At 46.9% G+C, this 14365-nt stretch overlaps 2 protein-coding genes across 5 annotated transcripts in view; one reads left to right on the top strand and one right to left on the bottom strand.

Moving 5' to 3' along the window:
- Positions 1–5270, top strand: part of LOC146179516 (SLIT-ROBO Rho GTPase-activating protein 3-like) — a 28505-nt gene extending 23235 nt beyond the window's left edge. For 2 of the 4 annotated variants that reach the window (XM_084579150.1, XM_084579149.1), the window contains exons 12-15: positions 891–952; positions 2721–2759; positions 2836–3016; positions 4988–5270. In XM_084579150.1, the coding sequence (XP_084435276.1) occupies positions 891–952; positions 2721–2759; positions 2836–3016; positions 4988–5270 (565 nt within the window). Of the gene's footprint in view, positions 1–890; positions 953–2720; positions 2760–2835; positions 3017–4086; positions 4203–4987 lie in introns of all 4 variants that reach the window. The other 2 variants (XM_084579151.1, XM_084579152.1) reach the window with 2 other exon arrangements.
- Positions 5271–5305: 35 nt separating this feature from the next.
- LOC146179515 (uncharacterized) lies at positions 5306–12065 on the bottom strand. Its single transcript, XM_084579153.1, has 7 exons — positions 11905–12065; positions 11554–11704; positions 10939–11035; positions 9793–10177; positions 7541–7706; positions 6158–6600; positions 5306–5456 (listed from the first exon to the last, which is right to left on the bottom strand). The coding sequence occupies exons 2-7, from the start codon at positions 11623–11625 to the stop codon at positions 5306–5308; spliced, it is 1314 nt and encodes a 437-aa protein (XP_084435279.1). The 5' UTR covers positions 11626–11704; positions 11905–12065.
- Between the last annotated feature and the right edge of the window lie 2300 nt (positions 12066–14365).

The following is a 14365-nucleotide window of genomic DNA, read 5'->3' as shown; positions in this document are numbered from 1 at the left end:
GTTGCCCTGCTGTGTGTCTCCCTTTCTCATTGTGTGTCTTCAGAGACAACATGCAGGAAGTTGGGCATCATTGAGGGTGTCTGGTGTCACTGTCATGCGTCAAAGCAGTGACCAAAACGGCGTGACTGATTGACGTGCCCGTTCTATGGCTGCAGCAGAATGACATTGAAATTAAAACCATGCTTAGTTCAGAAATCTGGGTAATTCGAACTGCTGATGCGGTCCCCCTCAATGTCTATTTACTTATCGTACCACAGTTTCGGTATCGTTTCTCTGAGCTTCAGGGCCGTGCGCGTTGAAAAGAGTTATCTGCTCCGCATCAGCTAGTCAACCGTGCCCAGCTTCGATCTTGAGATGCCGATTGGCACTGCTGTGCATTTGTCTTGTGCTGTTTGGCATTTCTGCAGTGAAACCGTCTCACTCATGATGCAGTAGTTTGTGAAGGTATTTTTACCACTACCGGTCAATCTGTGAAGGATGCAACGGTGGCCTTTTTTCATTTTCGAGCCGTTCTGCTTAGACACTTCCAACGAATTGAATTACTGCATTGCGTGCGGTTCTGTGTCAGTTTTCCCAAGGCTGTTTGATAATTTCAACTGCGGATAATTCTAACATTTTAGCTAGTCCCTTGAAATTGGAATTGATGAGCTTTACAACTCGTTAATTTGAACGTGGCTATTCCTACAGCACTGATGCAATACAAGTGCATTTGTATTTGTTGTGTCATGCCTTGTACAAACTAAAGCATCTGGTTTCTCCGCGTGGACATGCTATGACTGAGACTGTTCTCTTTTTTTTACCCGTTCTCTTTTTTTTACCCTTGAGTATTTAAACTAGTCAGCATTGCATGTGCCCCTGCTCAGGCTAACTGTTGTGGTCCGTACATGCAGGGATGAGCTGCCCGTGGAGCCGGTTGCAGAACCTGCAGGGGCTGCCCAGAGCTCCGATGAAGGCAAGTCGTCAGGGGCTGGATGCCTCATTTGAAACAGTCCGCACTCGTGTGCACCCGCCATGAAGAATGACGTATTTTGGAGGCTCAGAAGCACCATTGAATGAGGTTTTGCCTGTGTCCTGCAGTGTCCAACTTATCTCTCGGTCAACTTTTTTTTGGCTATGCAACCAAAACTACAGAGCTTAAATGCATCAGCTCACTGCACATGAGAATATAGTCCCTTCATGAAGTTCACAGATCGTGCTCTGGAATATTATGCCATTACGGAAATATTCAACGTTGTTATTACCGTATGTGCTCGAATGTAACACGAGCTTTTTCAAGATTTTAGGCTCTCAAAGTCTACCCTCGCGTTATAATCGATTACTGCAATTAGGCTGGCCTAAAGCTGCGCCAGGTTGCAGTCTTATTGAATCCGTCACCACTCTATGCTGGTTTCCCTAGTTTTACGATGTTATTTTGGCGACGTTAGGTATCGGAGAAGCTGAATCCCAATCCATCCAAAGTCAAAAGTTGCACTTTTTGCCTTTAGGCTCAGGATCACATTGTAACCTTTATCCCATGTATCTTTCGGAGTGGATTAGTGTGGTTGCTCCTGTTATCGCGTTTCACACAATGGCAATGTCCCATGCACAACGCCCCGTGCACAGTGCGATGCTCGCTTCAAAAGAGAAGCTGTTCCGATAGCAGAATTCGAAAATTCTGCATTTGCTCGATAGCTGGACGTTAACTTATCTACCATACATGGGTGGCAGATGCAGTGTGAGCCGATTTTTAAATGTGAGCTTGATCGCAAAGGCTTCCAAGGACATCGTGTGGGAGGGCGAGAGTGGAAAGGAAGACTCGGAATCCGAAAACTTGGCCTCCGGCAACAAATGCGCGTTTGATGAGACTGCAAGAGCCACAGTATCTATTAAAGGTAATTGTTCAAGCGCTTAACTCGCGTTACATTTGCGGTTTAATTTTTTGCATTGGGCAACATGCCAAGTCGCCCCTCATGTTATTCGAGTAAATATGGCACATCACGATGCACTACAACACAAGCCAATACAATGTCAGTGTAGTGCGTTTTCAAATCAGCGCAGTACGCCAAGCAAACAGTATGGCTGCACCATATGTCAGGAATCGGCCGAAGAGTACATAGGCTGCTTTTGCTCCATTTACTCGCCAGTTTCTGCACGGGATTGCGAAACGTACGCAGCACGTAATATTCATTAGTCGCGAAAGTATGTTCACTTAGGCCTTACGTATTCTAAAGAAAGCAAATTCTATTCCGTTGGGCTTGAAACCTGTAATTTCAAGCAAAAGCTGAGAACTGAACCGAAATCATAGCTGAGGCCAGTAACATCGTGATGGAAGATTCATCCCTGTAGCCTTGGCTGCATAGCTTGAAAAAGTTGTCTGCTGCACCCTGTGCTTGCATGTTGCAGACACCATTAATGACAAGTCCTTTTTTAGCAGTGTCCAGTCTGGATGGCCAGTGGCAATGCATAACTTTAACTTGCAAGGTGTGGGGGCTGCTTGTTAAAAAAAAACATTGCCTGCTTGCCTTGCCTGTGCAAATGTTAAAGCGGCATAAGGAGATTGTAGTGGAGTCCAGCAGCAGGGAAGAAAATATATTCCCGCTTCCATTTTGAGTTGTCTTAGCCACAGGTTACATTGCTGGACAAACATCAGCCTAGTCAGGAAGGAGGCATGCACCCGTTTTGCACTTGGAATGAAAATGAGGCGGAGTCAGAACTTGGTTTTACGCATCTCTTTCATGCAGATGCCCTGTCGAGTGAGCCTGACATCTCCCTGTTTGGAAGTGAGTATTGCACAAGTCAGGCCAAAGACCGTTTTTGAGGATTTGACTGATCTGCGGCTCCCGTACAATTATGCAGGGTCGGATGTGCTGGAAGCGACGGCCCAGTACGATTTTGTGGCCCGGTCAGAGCGGGAGCTATCCTTCCGGAGAGGTGACAGGCTGCTGCTCTACAGCCAGGTGTCTGCCGACTGGTGGAAGGGGCACTTTGACGGAAAGGACGGCCTGGTGCCGGACAAGTACATACTGCTTAGCATCAGGTATGTCATCGGCCTAGTCCATCATGTTAGCATGTCTTACAGGTGGCACTGGTTTCCAACCTATTGTGGTAGCCAAGGAAGAAAAAAAAAATAGAAATTTTTCTAAGAAGGTACCACTGCAGAAATGGATGCAGCGGGAGCCGTTCCCAATTGCTCAAGTGCACACTTCGGAACTCCTTAATCGGATGCTTGATTGCAACATTCATTTTGGCATTTGTCAGATTCAAATTAAATATGTGCTGTTCTTGGGTTCCAGAGCATACTTTGAGGTAAGAAATGAATTTGAAATGATCCCCACTACTTGTGGAGAAGTTTACTATTGAACCACTTTCAAATACGAGCAAGGAAAAAGAAAAAAAGAAAAAAAAAAAACCAATCCACTTCCAACTTGAAAAGTTTGGCCACATATGAGTGGTGCAACTCTTTATGCGAACCATAAAAGCTGGTATAGATTCAACTGCTTGCTTATTCGTGCTGAAATTGGCACACGTACAACCATCAATAGCTTCTGGAATACCAGTGTGGATGATGTGCTTGCCTGATCCGATCAGAATTAATTCGAAGTCCTTGTCAGCCGCTTTCGCGTACATGATGCGGTGGCGCCATCTGGTGAATATCCGTGGAACGTAGCAGAGAAAGGGGGAGAGTTGAGCAGCTCATTTTAAGATGCTTTCTAGACTACTTTACAATAACGAATGCATAAAATGTTGTGCGTTGAACTTCGGTGCATTTTGCGCTGTTCAGCACATAGCGCCACCAGTATAGTGTCTTCTTTTGGTTCATAACATCACCCGGACTGGTATTGACAGCTATCGACAGTTGAATACTATCTGTGTGCCTAATTTCAGTGCAAATAAGCGAGCGTTTTACGGTGTGCATAGAGCGTTTAACACCCTTTACAAATCGGCTACTCTCTGTAACCTGTCACCTCCTGCACCAGTATCTAATTTCTGGCCAGGCTACTTCATGTAAGTGCCTGCAGCTGGATGCCAGGCAGTGTGCCATTGGATTGTAGCGCAGGATGCCAGTCACTGTGTGTGGAATCCAATCCTCCCCGTGCATCACAACAGAGCGGCCCTGCAGGCTAGGATTGCTGTGCCCCTCAGAGAAGCGCCATTCTTTCTGCACAGGGCGACTGGCTGAGGGAGCATCCCCAACATGTGCTGGACAGCTAGGGCCTTCCTTGGTCAGTAGTCCCTGTAATTGCTGGCCATAGCACTGGGTTCTTGGGATAACTGATCATTGCCCCCCTGGTCAGGTGGTGTGTGGCTATACTCTCTCAACTAGCATGTTGTTGCAGATGAAGTAGGAATGAGGCTTGTGGTGCATGCGGCTTCTCTTTTCCCAGCCAATTTGTATCAAATCCAGCCCATCAAGGACTGAGGGACAATCATTTTCTCTTGAGACAAGTGTCAATGCTTAGCTCCATTATGTAGGCAGCAGTCAGTTTCACCAAAGTGTCTTTTGGTTATTATGGCTTTCTTTGCAAGCAGTTCTCTGGATGTATCATTGTGTGCTCACATGTTCCCTTTCATATCTGAAGTGTTGCAACACCAAATGTGAACAAGGAGCACTTCGATTATTCGCACTGCCAGTTTTTAGTATCACATATGGATGAAATGCACGTCATCTGCAGTATGTATCAGCGTTGCATACTCATGAAAAGATTACATCGTTTCATTTTAGCAAGCACGAGTCAAGCTTGAACTTTGGAAGTAAATTGCACAAATATGTTTCTTTCTGCGGATGGTGCGTATCCTAATGCTTGTTCTGGGTCACCAACACTGCAGACGATCTGGATTTCTAAATGCTGATCGAACAAAGTAAGGACGTCATCCAAACTTGGTATCGACAGTTTTACACGCTTGTGTGCCAAGTGTCGGCACGAATAAGCGAGTATTTCAACGAAGAAACATTTTGCGGGTTGCATTTAGCATTGCAATAGTCAGTATGTTCCATTGTGTGGCACAGGGACGAGGACCCGGTGGCAGCCGCTGCCATAGGAGCGGCACCGAACCTGGATGCTTACGACATCAGCCGGGAGTCGTCCAATCAGGAGCTGGCACGAGACCTGGACAATGCCTTGGCCCGGGTGCACGTGTCTATCGACAACATAGAGCGCAGTCACGCGCCGGACTTGGTGCAAGACCTGCCCGACGACATGACGGCCGCGGAGCGCTTCGCCCTGTCCAACCAGTGCACGCTCAAGAAGGGCCCCTCCGCGGCGGCCACTAGCAGTGCCTTGCGAGAATAAAAATGCCTCTTTTTTTTTTTTATTTGGGCCTAGTCTCAGCCGCGCGCCTCAGCCAGCGGGGGCGGCACTTGTGCCGCCCCCGCGCCCTGCCCTGAAGTTCCGCATGTATCTGGCTGAGGCTGCTGCAAGGCTCCACCCAGGTGGCACACCAGCTTCTCCCAAAAGGGCAGCTCCCGCAGGTAGGCACTGGAAGGGAGTTAAGGAAGGGAAGTTAAGTGCCAAAGACTAAAGTGGGTGAACAAGAAGTGAATTAAGCAACTAGAAGCAATCAACAGCAGCAACAGTGCTTTCGCATTACTCCAATGCAGATTATGCAGTGCTAATTTTTTTCATACTGTATGAGACAAGTGAGACTTCTGAGGTCATGAAAGGCCATGGCCGGACTCTAGCGTTGCCACCGCCGCTGCTGCTCGACTCCAGCCATGCAACGGCTGACAGGCACGTGACTGGCGTGTAATTACCATTGCCTCATCATGGCGTGAACCCCTGCCCTGCCTCTGCGACAACCCGCACGTGCACACTACACTCCCAGAGTCCGCTGGCTCTATCCCGAAAATTGTGCGTGGAGGCAAGTATTAATTTTTGCTCTCCAACACGAAACGAAAAGAGATTTCATGTTTATACCAAGCTTTTAATCAAAAAATTGTGTGTTGTCACACCTTTGTGTTGTTCGTACTAGAGCGCATTTTGTTTTGTTTTATTATAAAACTTATTTACAGGAATTTGAGTGCGCACTTTTATAACGAATATCGGATATAAGGAACAAATTTTCGCACCCCACACTACTTCGGTATAATGAAGTTTGACTAATTCCTCATGAATCCACGAAAATGCTGCACCACATAGCATGGCACAGCCACTGAGGGTTGACAGTATTGGTAACTCACATGGTGGAGTAGGTGAGCATGTACTTGACCTCGGGCACCTGGAAGCCGTTGAAGTTGGATGCGGCACAAATCGTGTAGGCACCCATGTTCTCGAAGACGATCCAGTCGCCCGGCTGCATCTCGGGAAGCAGCGCATCCTCCAACACCATGTCCATGGAGTCGCAGGTGGGACCCCAGAGGGAACACAGGCGCAGGGGGCCGTCCCCGCTGTGCAGAGCGAAGGGCACGGGCTCGGCATGGTCAAAGACAGTGCAGTTGAAGGACCCGTAGACTCCGTCGTTGAGGTAGTACATGGGCCGGCCGCCGGCCTCTCGCTTGGCTATCACCGTGGTGTACAGCGTGAAGGCCGATGAGACAAAAAAGCGGCCGGGTTCCGCTATGATGCGCACACCAGATTCCTCTGGGAAGTGCTCCGCCAGGCTGGTGTTGATGGTGTACACAATCTGCAAAAAAAAAAACAGATGGAAAGGAATTCAAGTTGGTGCTCCGAGAGCTTTTGCACCAATGACCTTCGAAAGGGCTGATGCATGTATGGTATGTGAAGTTATCCCCACACAACTGCAGCGGTGGAGGGATCCAGAATTATATTACAGGATGCCCCAACTAAATGCTAGCTTGAGGAACAAAAAGACAGTTCAAAAGTTCTACATAGCCTTGAGCAACAGCTAGCTGCAGTGTTTCCACCAAATTGCCATTATTTAAAGGCCTTCAAAGAAAGCTATAATGGCTAATCTTTGGCTAATCTTTCACCCAGCGCAGCGTATATTCCAGAGGGGTGTAGATTTTGTTCTCAAGAGAAGAGTCTTTGTACACTGAGGAGTAGCCCCGCTGCTGCTTGGGAGCTTTTCTATTGTGAGGGCACCTTTCAAAGCTGGTAAAATGAATTTCGTGTGACCGGTGCCTTGGTGCAACATTAGTAAGCTGTTTTCCAAGACTATCGAAAACTTTCGCGTCAACACTGTTCCCGAAACCAATAATTAAAATGTAGCTAATTAGTATTGTTAATAGTTTACCTGAAGGCCGAAATGTCAGTGGTACCAAAAAAAAAAAAAAAAAAAAAAAAAAGGCAAAGCGCTATTGGGAAGTTCCTTACTTTCATAATGCATTTCACTTTTTTTTTTCCAATTTTATTGCTTGCTTGATCGGAAACTGCCTCTTGCAAAACGTGTTATCGCTTTTGTGTCATTCCATTTTGTTGCTTATTTTATTTGTTACCCTGAAGCATGTATGATCAGTGCACTTACTGTCCGGTGTTCATGCTCAGTTTTGTTTCCTCTTGTCTTTTTGATATACTCATTAGTGTTAATTCTTGAAACAAATTTGTTTCATGTATTTTCAAACTCTGTATAGCATCAAAGCATACAGCTACGAAGAGTGGCTTACCTGATCGAAAAGTTTCTGGAAGCCGCGGTCACCCGGGTAGCCGCCACCTATGTCCAGCAGAGTCATGGGAAACCCCATGGCCAGGCCCTGGTCAAAAACCTGGCGTGCACCCTCAATGGCACGGGCAAACGACTGTGGCTCATGGCTGTTGCTGCCCACGTGGAAGCTGCCAAGTGACAGAGAGAGAGTATGCACACAGCTGTACAGAAAACACACCTCGCCTTCAATTACATTCTGCAATACACCAAGATGTCAAGACAACAGCGCATGGTGCAATGGCAATTGGAGCACAACAAAAACACCTACTCAAGCATAAATGTCATCAATTTGTTTGAAATACTGCTGCCCAAGTTATCCAATTATCAGTACAAAAATTGGAACACCGTAGCATGGCACAAACACATATGACAGAGTCAAATACTTCAAAAGTTTTGCAGGAAGTTCGCATTTGCAGACATTTCAGCTGTTGTGAGAAACTACACACCACCGCGGCAAGACGAAATTCATCAAACAATACTGAAAAGGTTGCATGCTCTGGTAAGTAGTACAGGACCACTGTTGCGCACACAATTTACTTTCTTAGTACCATTTTAAAGGTCATTCCTTCGGAAAAATTAAAAACAGAGCATATAGGACCATCAGTTTTCTTTGCATCGCTGCTCACAAATAAACGAAAGCTTTTCAGGTACACTGTGCAGACACTTAAAAGAGCAGTGATAAAGAGCCTGGCACACCACAACTCACTTTGCCGTCGAGAATGCATGGATCAATGCATCAGTGAGAAAAATACTACAAGAGAAACTGCTCCATTTTGAATCTTATTATGTATAGCACATATTTTTATCAGACTGTCTGAAACATGCAAGCTCCTTATCACTGTTCACCACGCTAATCTTACAACTACCGCAGCAAAGGGCATTCGCGCCATTTTCATAGACAGTGCTTTGACAAATTTTCTTTCTCGGCGCACCTTTACACGTGGCCAATGCAGGTTTGTTGCTATGAAGTGAGAACAACAGGTCAAAATGACCGGACTTCTCTCTAAAAAGATTTTTAAAACAAAAACAGACTGCAATATTCCCAGCTGTGTTCTATAGCTTTAGGAACTTTAGTACATTAATAATGGTACATTGCTGGGCATGTGACGGATAGGAAAGTGGAATGACATTCTCCTTGACATGGCAAAAGCGAATCAGACAGCTAGGTCAACTAGAATGTGTCCCCAAAAAGACAAAGCAGCCTCGAAACTCCAAGCTGCCAGCTTGTACCTGTGCATTGCTGCCTTTTAAAAAACTTTAAAAGAAGCCAGGGATACTGAAACCATGGTTTTGGCCTTCATACCGCAAGCTGTGTTCTGACCATCATGCTATTACAAACAGTTTCCGTTGCTTTAGCAAGTGAATGCATTTAGAATGGTAAAGCCTATTCTGATCACAGAATATGCTAGTACTGTGAAATTGCTATGGATTACTTAGGCAGTTCTCTGAACTGACGTTTCTTTTGCAAATGTGACTCTTGTGTTTTGCACAGAAGGATAGAAATCCGCACCAGTTGGCGCATGGTTAAAATGCCATTCATTGATGTTGCTACGGTTCAATTTCAGTGCTGCTCACATAGATGTTTAAATGTGTTACCTACAGTGGCTAATGAATGTTCTTATAACATTTAGTAATCAAGAAAACCCTGAACCAAAATGTTTTACAATAAACCTCTCAGCACTGTCTTATAAGAAATATGCTAATCCAGATCCTGCCAGATCATATCTTGCTTAATTAGACCTCTACCCGGACTCCTTTCAAAACCACTACTGCCACCACAGACAGGGACAAGGAATGTGCCGCTGCAAGAGCCCCATGCTGTGCACTGTCAAGCATAATAAAAGGCGTTACCAAACTTAGCACTGCTTGTTTCAGCGCATCCATATTGCTAGAACCACACATACACACACGCAAAAAAAGAACAGACAATACCTGCCGATGCTAGACTGAAATGCAACAAAGCGCAAATATACAATAAATAGATGCACCGTGCACCAGGCGATCTGATGAAATGCATAAGCTGTCGCCAACGATAGTTGAAACTGAAAGAAGGTTTTGAAATTGTTGTGGATTTCTTGTTGTCATTTCTGGCTTTCAGTATTACAGTTTCATGTAAACGAGACGCCGTAGCTAGTCATTTCACTGGATTGCCATGCCTACCCGACAGAACTGCAGGACGCATGGCTGCACCAAATGGTCATGTAAGCAGCTCACCTGACACCCACAACATTGAGGTCCAAGGAGCGAGCCACGTTGAGCAGGTGCTGTGTGTCAGCCTGCTCGCAGCCAAACTTGAGTCCCAAGCGGCAGACTGAGCCGGTGTCATCGACGCGCAGTCGCAGCACAAGCCGAGCAGTCGGGTACAGCTCGCGCACTTTGTGCAGCTCCAGCTCATTGTCAAAGGTCATGAGGTCAACACCAAGGGCAGCCGCGTGTTTGATGTATGAGCGGGTCTTGCAAGGGTTGGCGTAGATGATGCGGTTGCTGGCCACACCCACTGCTCGCATGGTATCGATCTCAGCCTTGCTGGCGCAGTCGAAGCCCAAGCCCAGGCCAGCCAGAAGTTCAAGCACGACCGGGTCCCCATTGCACTTGACAGCTACATGAGAGAGTTTTCATTCATTCTGGTTTTAGCAATCACGTACCTCGTGACAAAGCATGAAAATGGATAATGCTGCAATGAGCAGCAGTACACATTCTGTTACGAACGGTCAGTGAGGCAAAGATATGCACGATACAATCATGCGGTAGACACTAAATAATCCTGTAAGCTCCCTATGCTGTAAGTTATCACAGACAATTGAAACCTGCCACAATGTTCTGCAAGAATAATTTGCTTAAGCTAGACTGGTCTTATACAGAAAACAAAGTAAACGTTGGCAGTGGTACAGTATTGTAAAAGATGGACGCTGCTTCCAAGTCTCTGCTACATGTCTTCAGAGCTATGAATTAGACCCAGAATTTTTACAGCAGCACTATCCAGGCACAGTTGTGTTGTTACTTAGCAAATAACTTACAATAAATGATAGTGGGTCAAGAAAGCACAACAAAGAATTCATCACAATGGTTTAACGAAGACCAGGTCACTTGCAGATGATGAATCAAGATAACAAAATCTAGCCTGATAATAGGGCCATTTGTTTAACCTACACCAGTTACACCAGTGTAGGAAATCTATACATAGAATGAATTTCTGCTGCACTGGTGTAGCTAGTGTAGATTAAAAAAATGGCTCTAATGTGTCGGGGTTCGTAAAATGAAATACATGAAAAATTCATAAAATGAAGTTGCATGAAACAAGAGACCTGCGCCAGCAGTGAATGATCCCAACCTGCATTTCTCACAACATGGATCACTCACCGTAGAAGGGCTCCACACGTGGAATCTTCAGCTTCCAGAGCTTCACCTTGTACACAATGTCACCCACGTCAACGACGAAGAAGGGTTGGTCATTGTCCTGCATGCAAGCATCACAGCCAGACCTATTAGTTGCCCAGCGCGCAGCATTTCGTTTCACGCCGGCAACACCAGCAGCAACGCGCGGCCGTTTCGACTGTGCACGGCCGTTTCGACTGTGCAACGCCCGTTAACGAAGTGGGTCGCATCTGTTCAAGTGCTTGCGGCAGCAAGCGTGGCAGCTTGCCAATACCCAAGTATTGCATATGTGACCGTAGTACGTCATTATCTACGCGGCTGTTCGATTGTCTCTCCGCGCGAAGTGCAGCTCGAAGGGCGGCAACGCGTGATCTCTCGACTATGTTCGACGGCTGTATGAACAAGAACCCCGTTTTCAGGAGCGAATATTTTCGACTGCAGCTCGAGCAGCTGCCCTTTCGTGCCCAAGCTTAGAGCCCTACGCTCGCGCAGCCGGCTGTTTCCCCCTACGAAGCGATGCGCATTTTTTTTCTTCCCCGTACAGCCATTGCGTGCCCGCTCCTGCCTTTGTGCTGTGCCAGAGGCTTATGTTGGGCGTACCGGATTGGATGTGATGGAATGAACCATGCCGACGTCCCCGTCCATGGGGTCCACAACCTCGCACGTCTTCATGGCCTCAGCTCTCGTCCCAAGGCGGTCCGCTCCCGCTCACGCGGATCTTGGGCAGGCGGACCCGTGAGGTCAGGCCCCCCTGCAGCAACAACAGTCAAGAAACATGTCCACGATCGGTCGATAGTGATGGCTGTCTTATCACCGACCACCACTCCGAACTACACAACCCATGCAGATTTTTTTCTGCGGGCGGACCGGCGCAAGGTTCGACCGGGGAGGATGAAATCACCGGCCAGAAAAACCAAACCTAACGCCGGCCTCAACAAATTGCTTCCCTACCTTGGGAGAAGCGTCCCAACCGCCGGAGATGGTTTGGGACGGAATGGTTGGATTTGGGGTGGCAACAACGACAAAATAGCTTGCGCGCGGAACGTCAGGACAGCGGACAGAGAGTTGGCAGGGACGACGCAATGGCGATGCGCTCGCTTTTATAGTGCCGAAGCGAGGAGGAGGCTGAGTCACGTGACAGTTCTCGCTGTCGAAGCAGCCAGTGGAGCTACACCTCGGAGCCGCGGGCCTTTTTGAGTGCGCTGAGGGCGCGCGCTTTTTCTTGTGGCTTATCATCACAAGAGCGTGCACGTGCGCGTCAGCCCCCTGCTGCGATAAGAAGCGCAGGGCTGCTGATTCACTACAAGCCGGCGCGCGCCGGCCGTCCGCGGTGGCTGGTCGTCGAGGCCGCGGCAGGTCCAAGCGGAAGCGGACTATTGCAACGGCGGGCACAACCGCCGTGCGCTCGCACTGTACTATAACCGATGTCTGATGTCCTTCGCCCGCCGTTTTTACGAACTGTCTTGTCTGCCAGGAAAGCACGCGCTGACCGGTTTGTGGCCAAATGGGCTTCCCTCGCGTAAATATTCACGCGCCTGAGTGCGCACCTAGTCTCCTAGTCTTGCGCTTTAAGAGCGGACTGTGATCACGGTCGTGAAGCGATAAAGGCCCTCGGCGCCACAATGACTTGCGAAAACGCGCCGGACGGTGGCCTAGTATATCTAGTATATCCTTCAGCAACAAGAGGGCAAAGTCGATCGGACGGCGAGTGGCTAGCCATCTACAAGCCGGCGTATATTGCATGGACCAGAGGAAAGTACACGGGCAGTTTATGTATATGAGCCTTGACTGCATCCTGTCCAAACCAGCAGAGATGACAGGTACGTATTGCGTCTAGCCTAACAGTAAAAAAAATAGACGCGTAAGGACACAACGCGGTCAAAGAATAAGTGGTACCCTTCTAGACGTTTACGTAATCGCAGTTTCCAATGCTACTACACTTGCTTAGGCTCGTCATATAATGTGCCATAAAGTTACACGTGACCACGTCTTTGTGCTCGCCCAACCAGTTTCATTTCATGCGGGTGCAAATGTGAAGCGGCGTTGTATTCGGGGACTATCTGAGCATACTAGATCGCCTATTATCCACAACTGATAAAACTGATTATTTGAGGGACGGCCAGCATACTGTTCAAGATCAGATAGCCGTCTCTCGTTGTAGTACTGAAAACAATGGAAAGGCGCGAGCAACACTCGGAATAAATGCCGGAGAGCGCTTTTTTTGGCATGATCAGCAGACAGTAGCCAAAACTGGTCGAGGCCCACAATGTGCCACACTTGTTCGCACATTATATGTCACTCACATTAAGAAGTCTAAATGTAGGGTGAAAAGTGAAAATGCGGGACAAAAAATCATGTCAGCTTGCATAACGATGATAAACGTTATCAGTGAATTTATTAAGCTTTCTAGCTGTTCCGGTTTTCTAAGGTATATGCCACTCCTTATGGTTCCACTGAAACGAACGTAAACGTTACTATCCGCATTAAAGTTAGACTGCAGGTAGGATTTACAGATCATTATGTTAAGCATGACTGAAAGTTGTTAAATGCTTCCCATCTTTTAACTCTAAGTGTCTTTAAATTAACCGCAATTAAGCCTAGCGACGGTTACCTAAGACAGCTTGGAGAGACCATATTTCACCCTGACCACCACTGAACAATAGCATGGCATATATAGTAATTTTCTGCTTGCGAGTGATGTCTTAGTCATGCTTCAACATATGAACATGAAGGAGTCAGCAATAGGTTTAAGCATGCCTGCACCCGTGCGTTTCGGATCAAATTGAATAAGCTATCATCAGACATTAATGTTCAATTTGAAGCTGTTTATAGGGTGGGTGGCTCCTTTGGTAGATTTTTGAGTTCTGAAAGCGAGAAGCTTTATTTTGGTAACAAATGATCGGCTCTAACTTCTGCAGTCGGACATACAACTCGAATCGGCAGTAATCACCCACGCACAATTCCTCCAATGCAGAAAGTGTAGACCGCTGTAAAACCACTTCTTGCTAACTAAATAAAAACCTAACGATCTTATCAAATTATTAGCTCAAGAAACACAATTGCCCCGGGGCTTCTATGTTTTAGTCAAAAGCAAAAAAAAAAAGCATTTTGGTTACTGTTCAGTGGATTAATACGTAATTAAGTCGCGCACCGTGATCCGCGGCAGCTGGCGTTGTATCCTACTACACCACTTCAAATAAGAATGAAATAGGACGCAGACTAAAAAGGTTTGGTTTGGTTTGGTTTGTGGGGTTTAACGTCCCAAAGCGACTCAGGCTATGAGAGACGCCGTAGTAGAGGACACCAGAAATTTCGACCACCTGGGGTTCCTTAAAAGGGACCGGAATGTTCCCAACTTTCTCAAAACCTCAAAATACGGTGTTGCTAATTTGACCATATGATATTAGAACGC

The sequence above is a fragment of the Amblyomma maculatum genome, chromosome 9, assembly GCF_055883805.1.
Source record: "Amblyomma maculatum isolate TAMU_Amacu chromosome 9, ASM5588380v1, whole genome shotgun sequence".
In the NCBI taxonomy this organism is placed as follows: domain Eukaryota; kingdom Metazoa; phylum Arthropoda; class Arachnida; order Ixodida; family Ixodidae; genus Amblyomma; species Amblyomma maculatum.
The sequence above is the reverse complement of the archived record's forward strand: the minus strand, read 5'-3'. Positions and strand labels throughout refer to the sequence as shown.

Coding starts and splice junctions, on each gene's coding strand:
- LOC146179515 (XM_084579153.1), bottom strand. CDS start 11,625: ATGAAGACGTGCGAGGTTGTGGACCCCATGGACGGGGACGTCGGCATG. Junction 11,036..11,553: donor ATTCCATCACATCCAATCCG/GTACGCCCAACA, acceptor GCTTGCATGCAG/GACAATGACCAACCCTTCTT. Junction 7,707..9,792: donor CTCAATGTTGTGGGTGTCAG/GTGAGCTGCTTA, acceptor GTCACTTGGCAG/CTTCCACGTGGGCAGCAACA.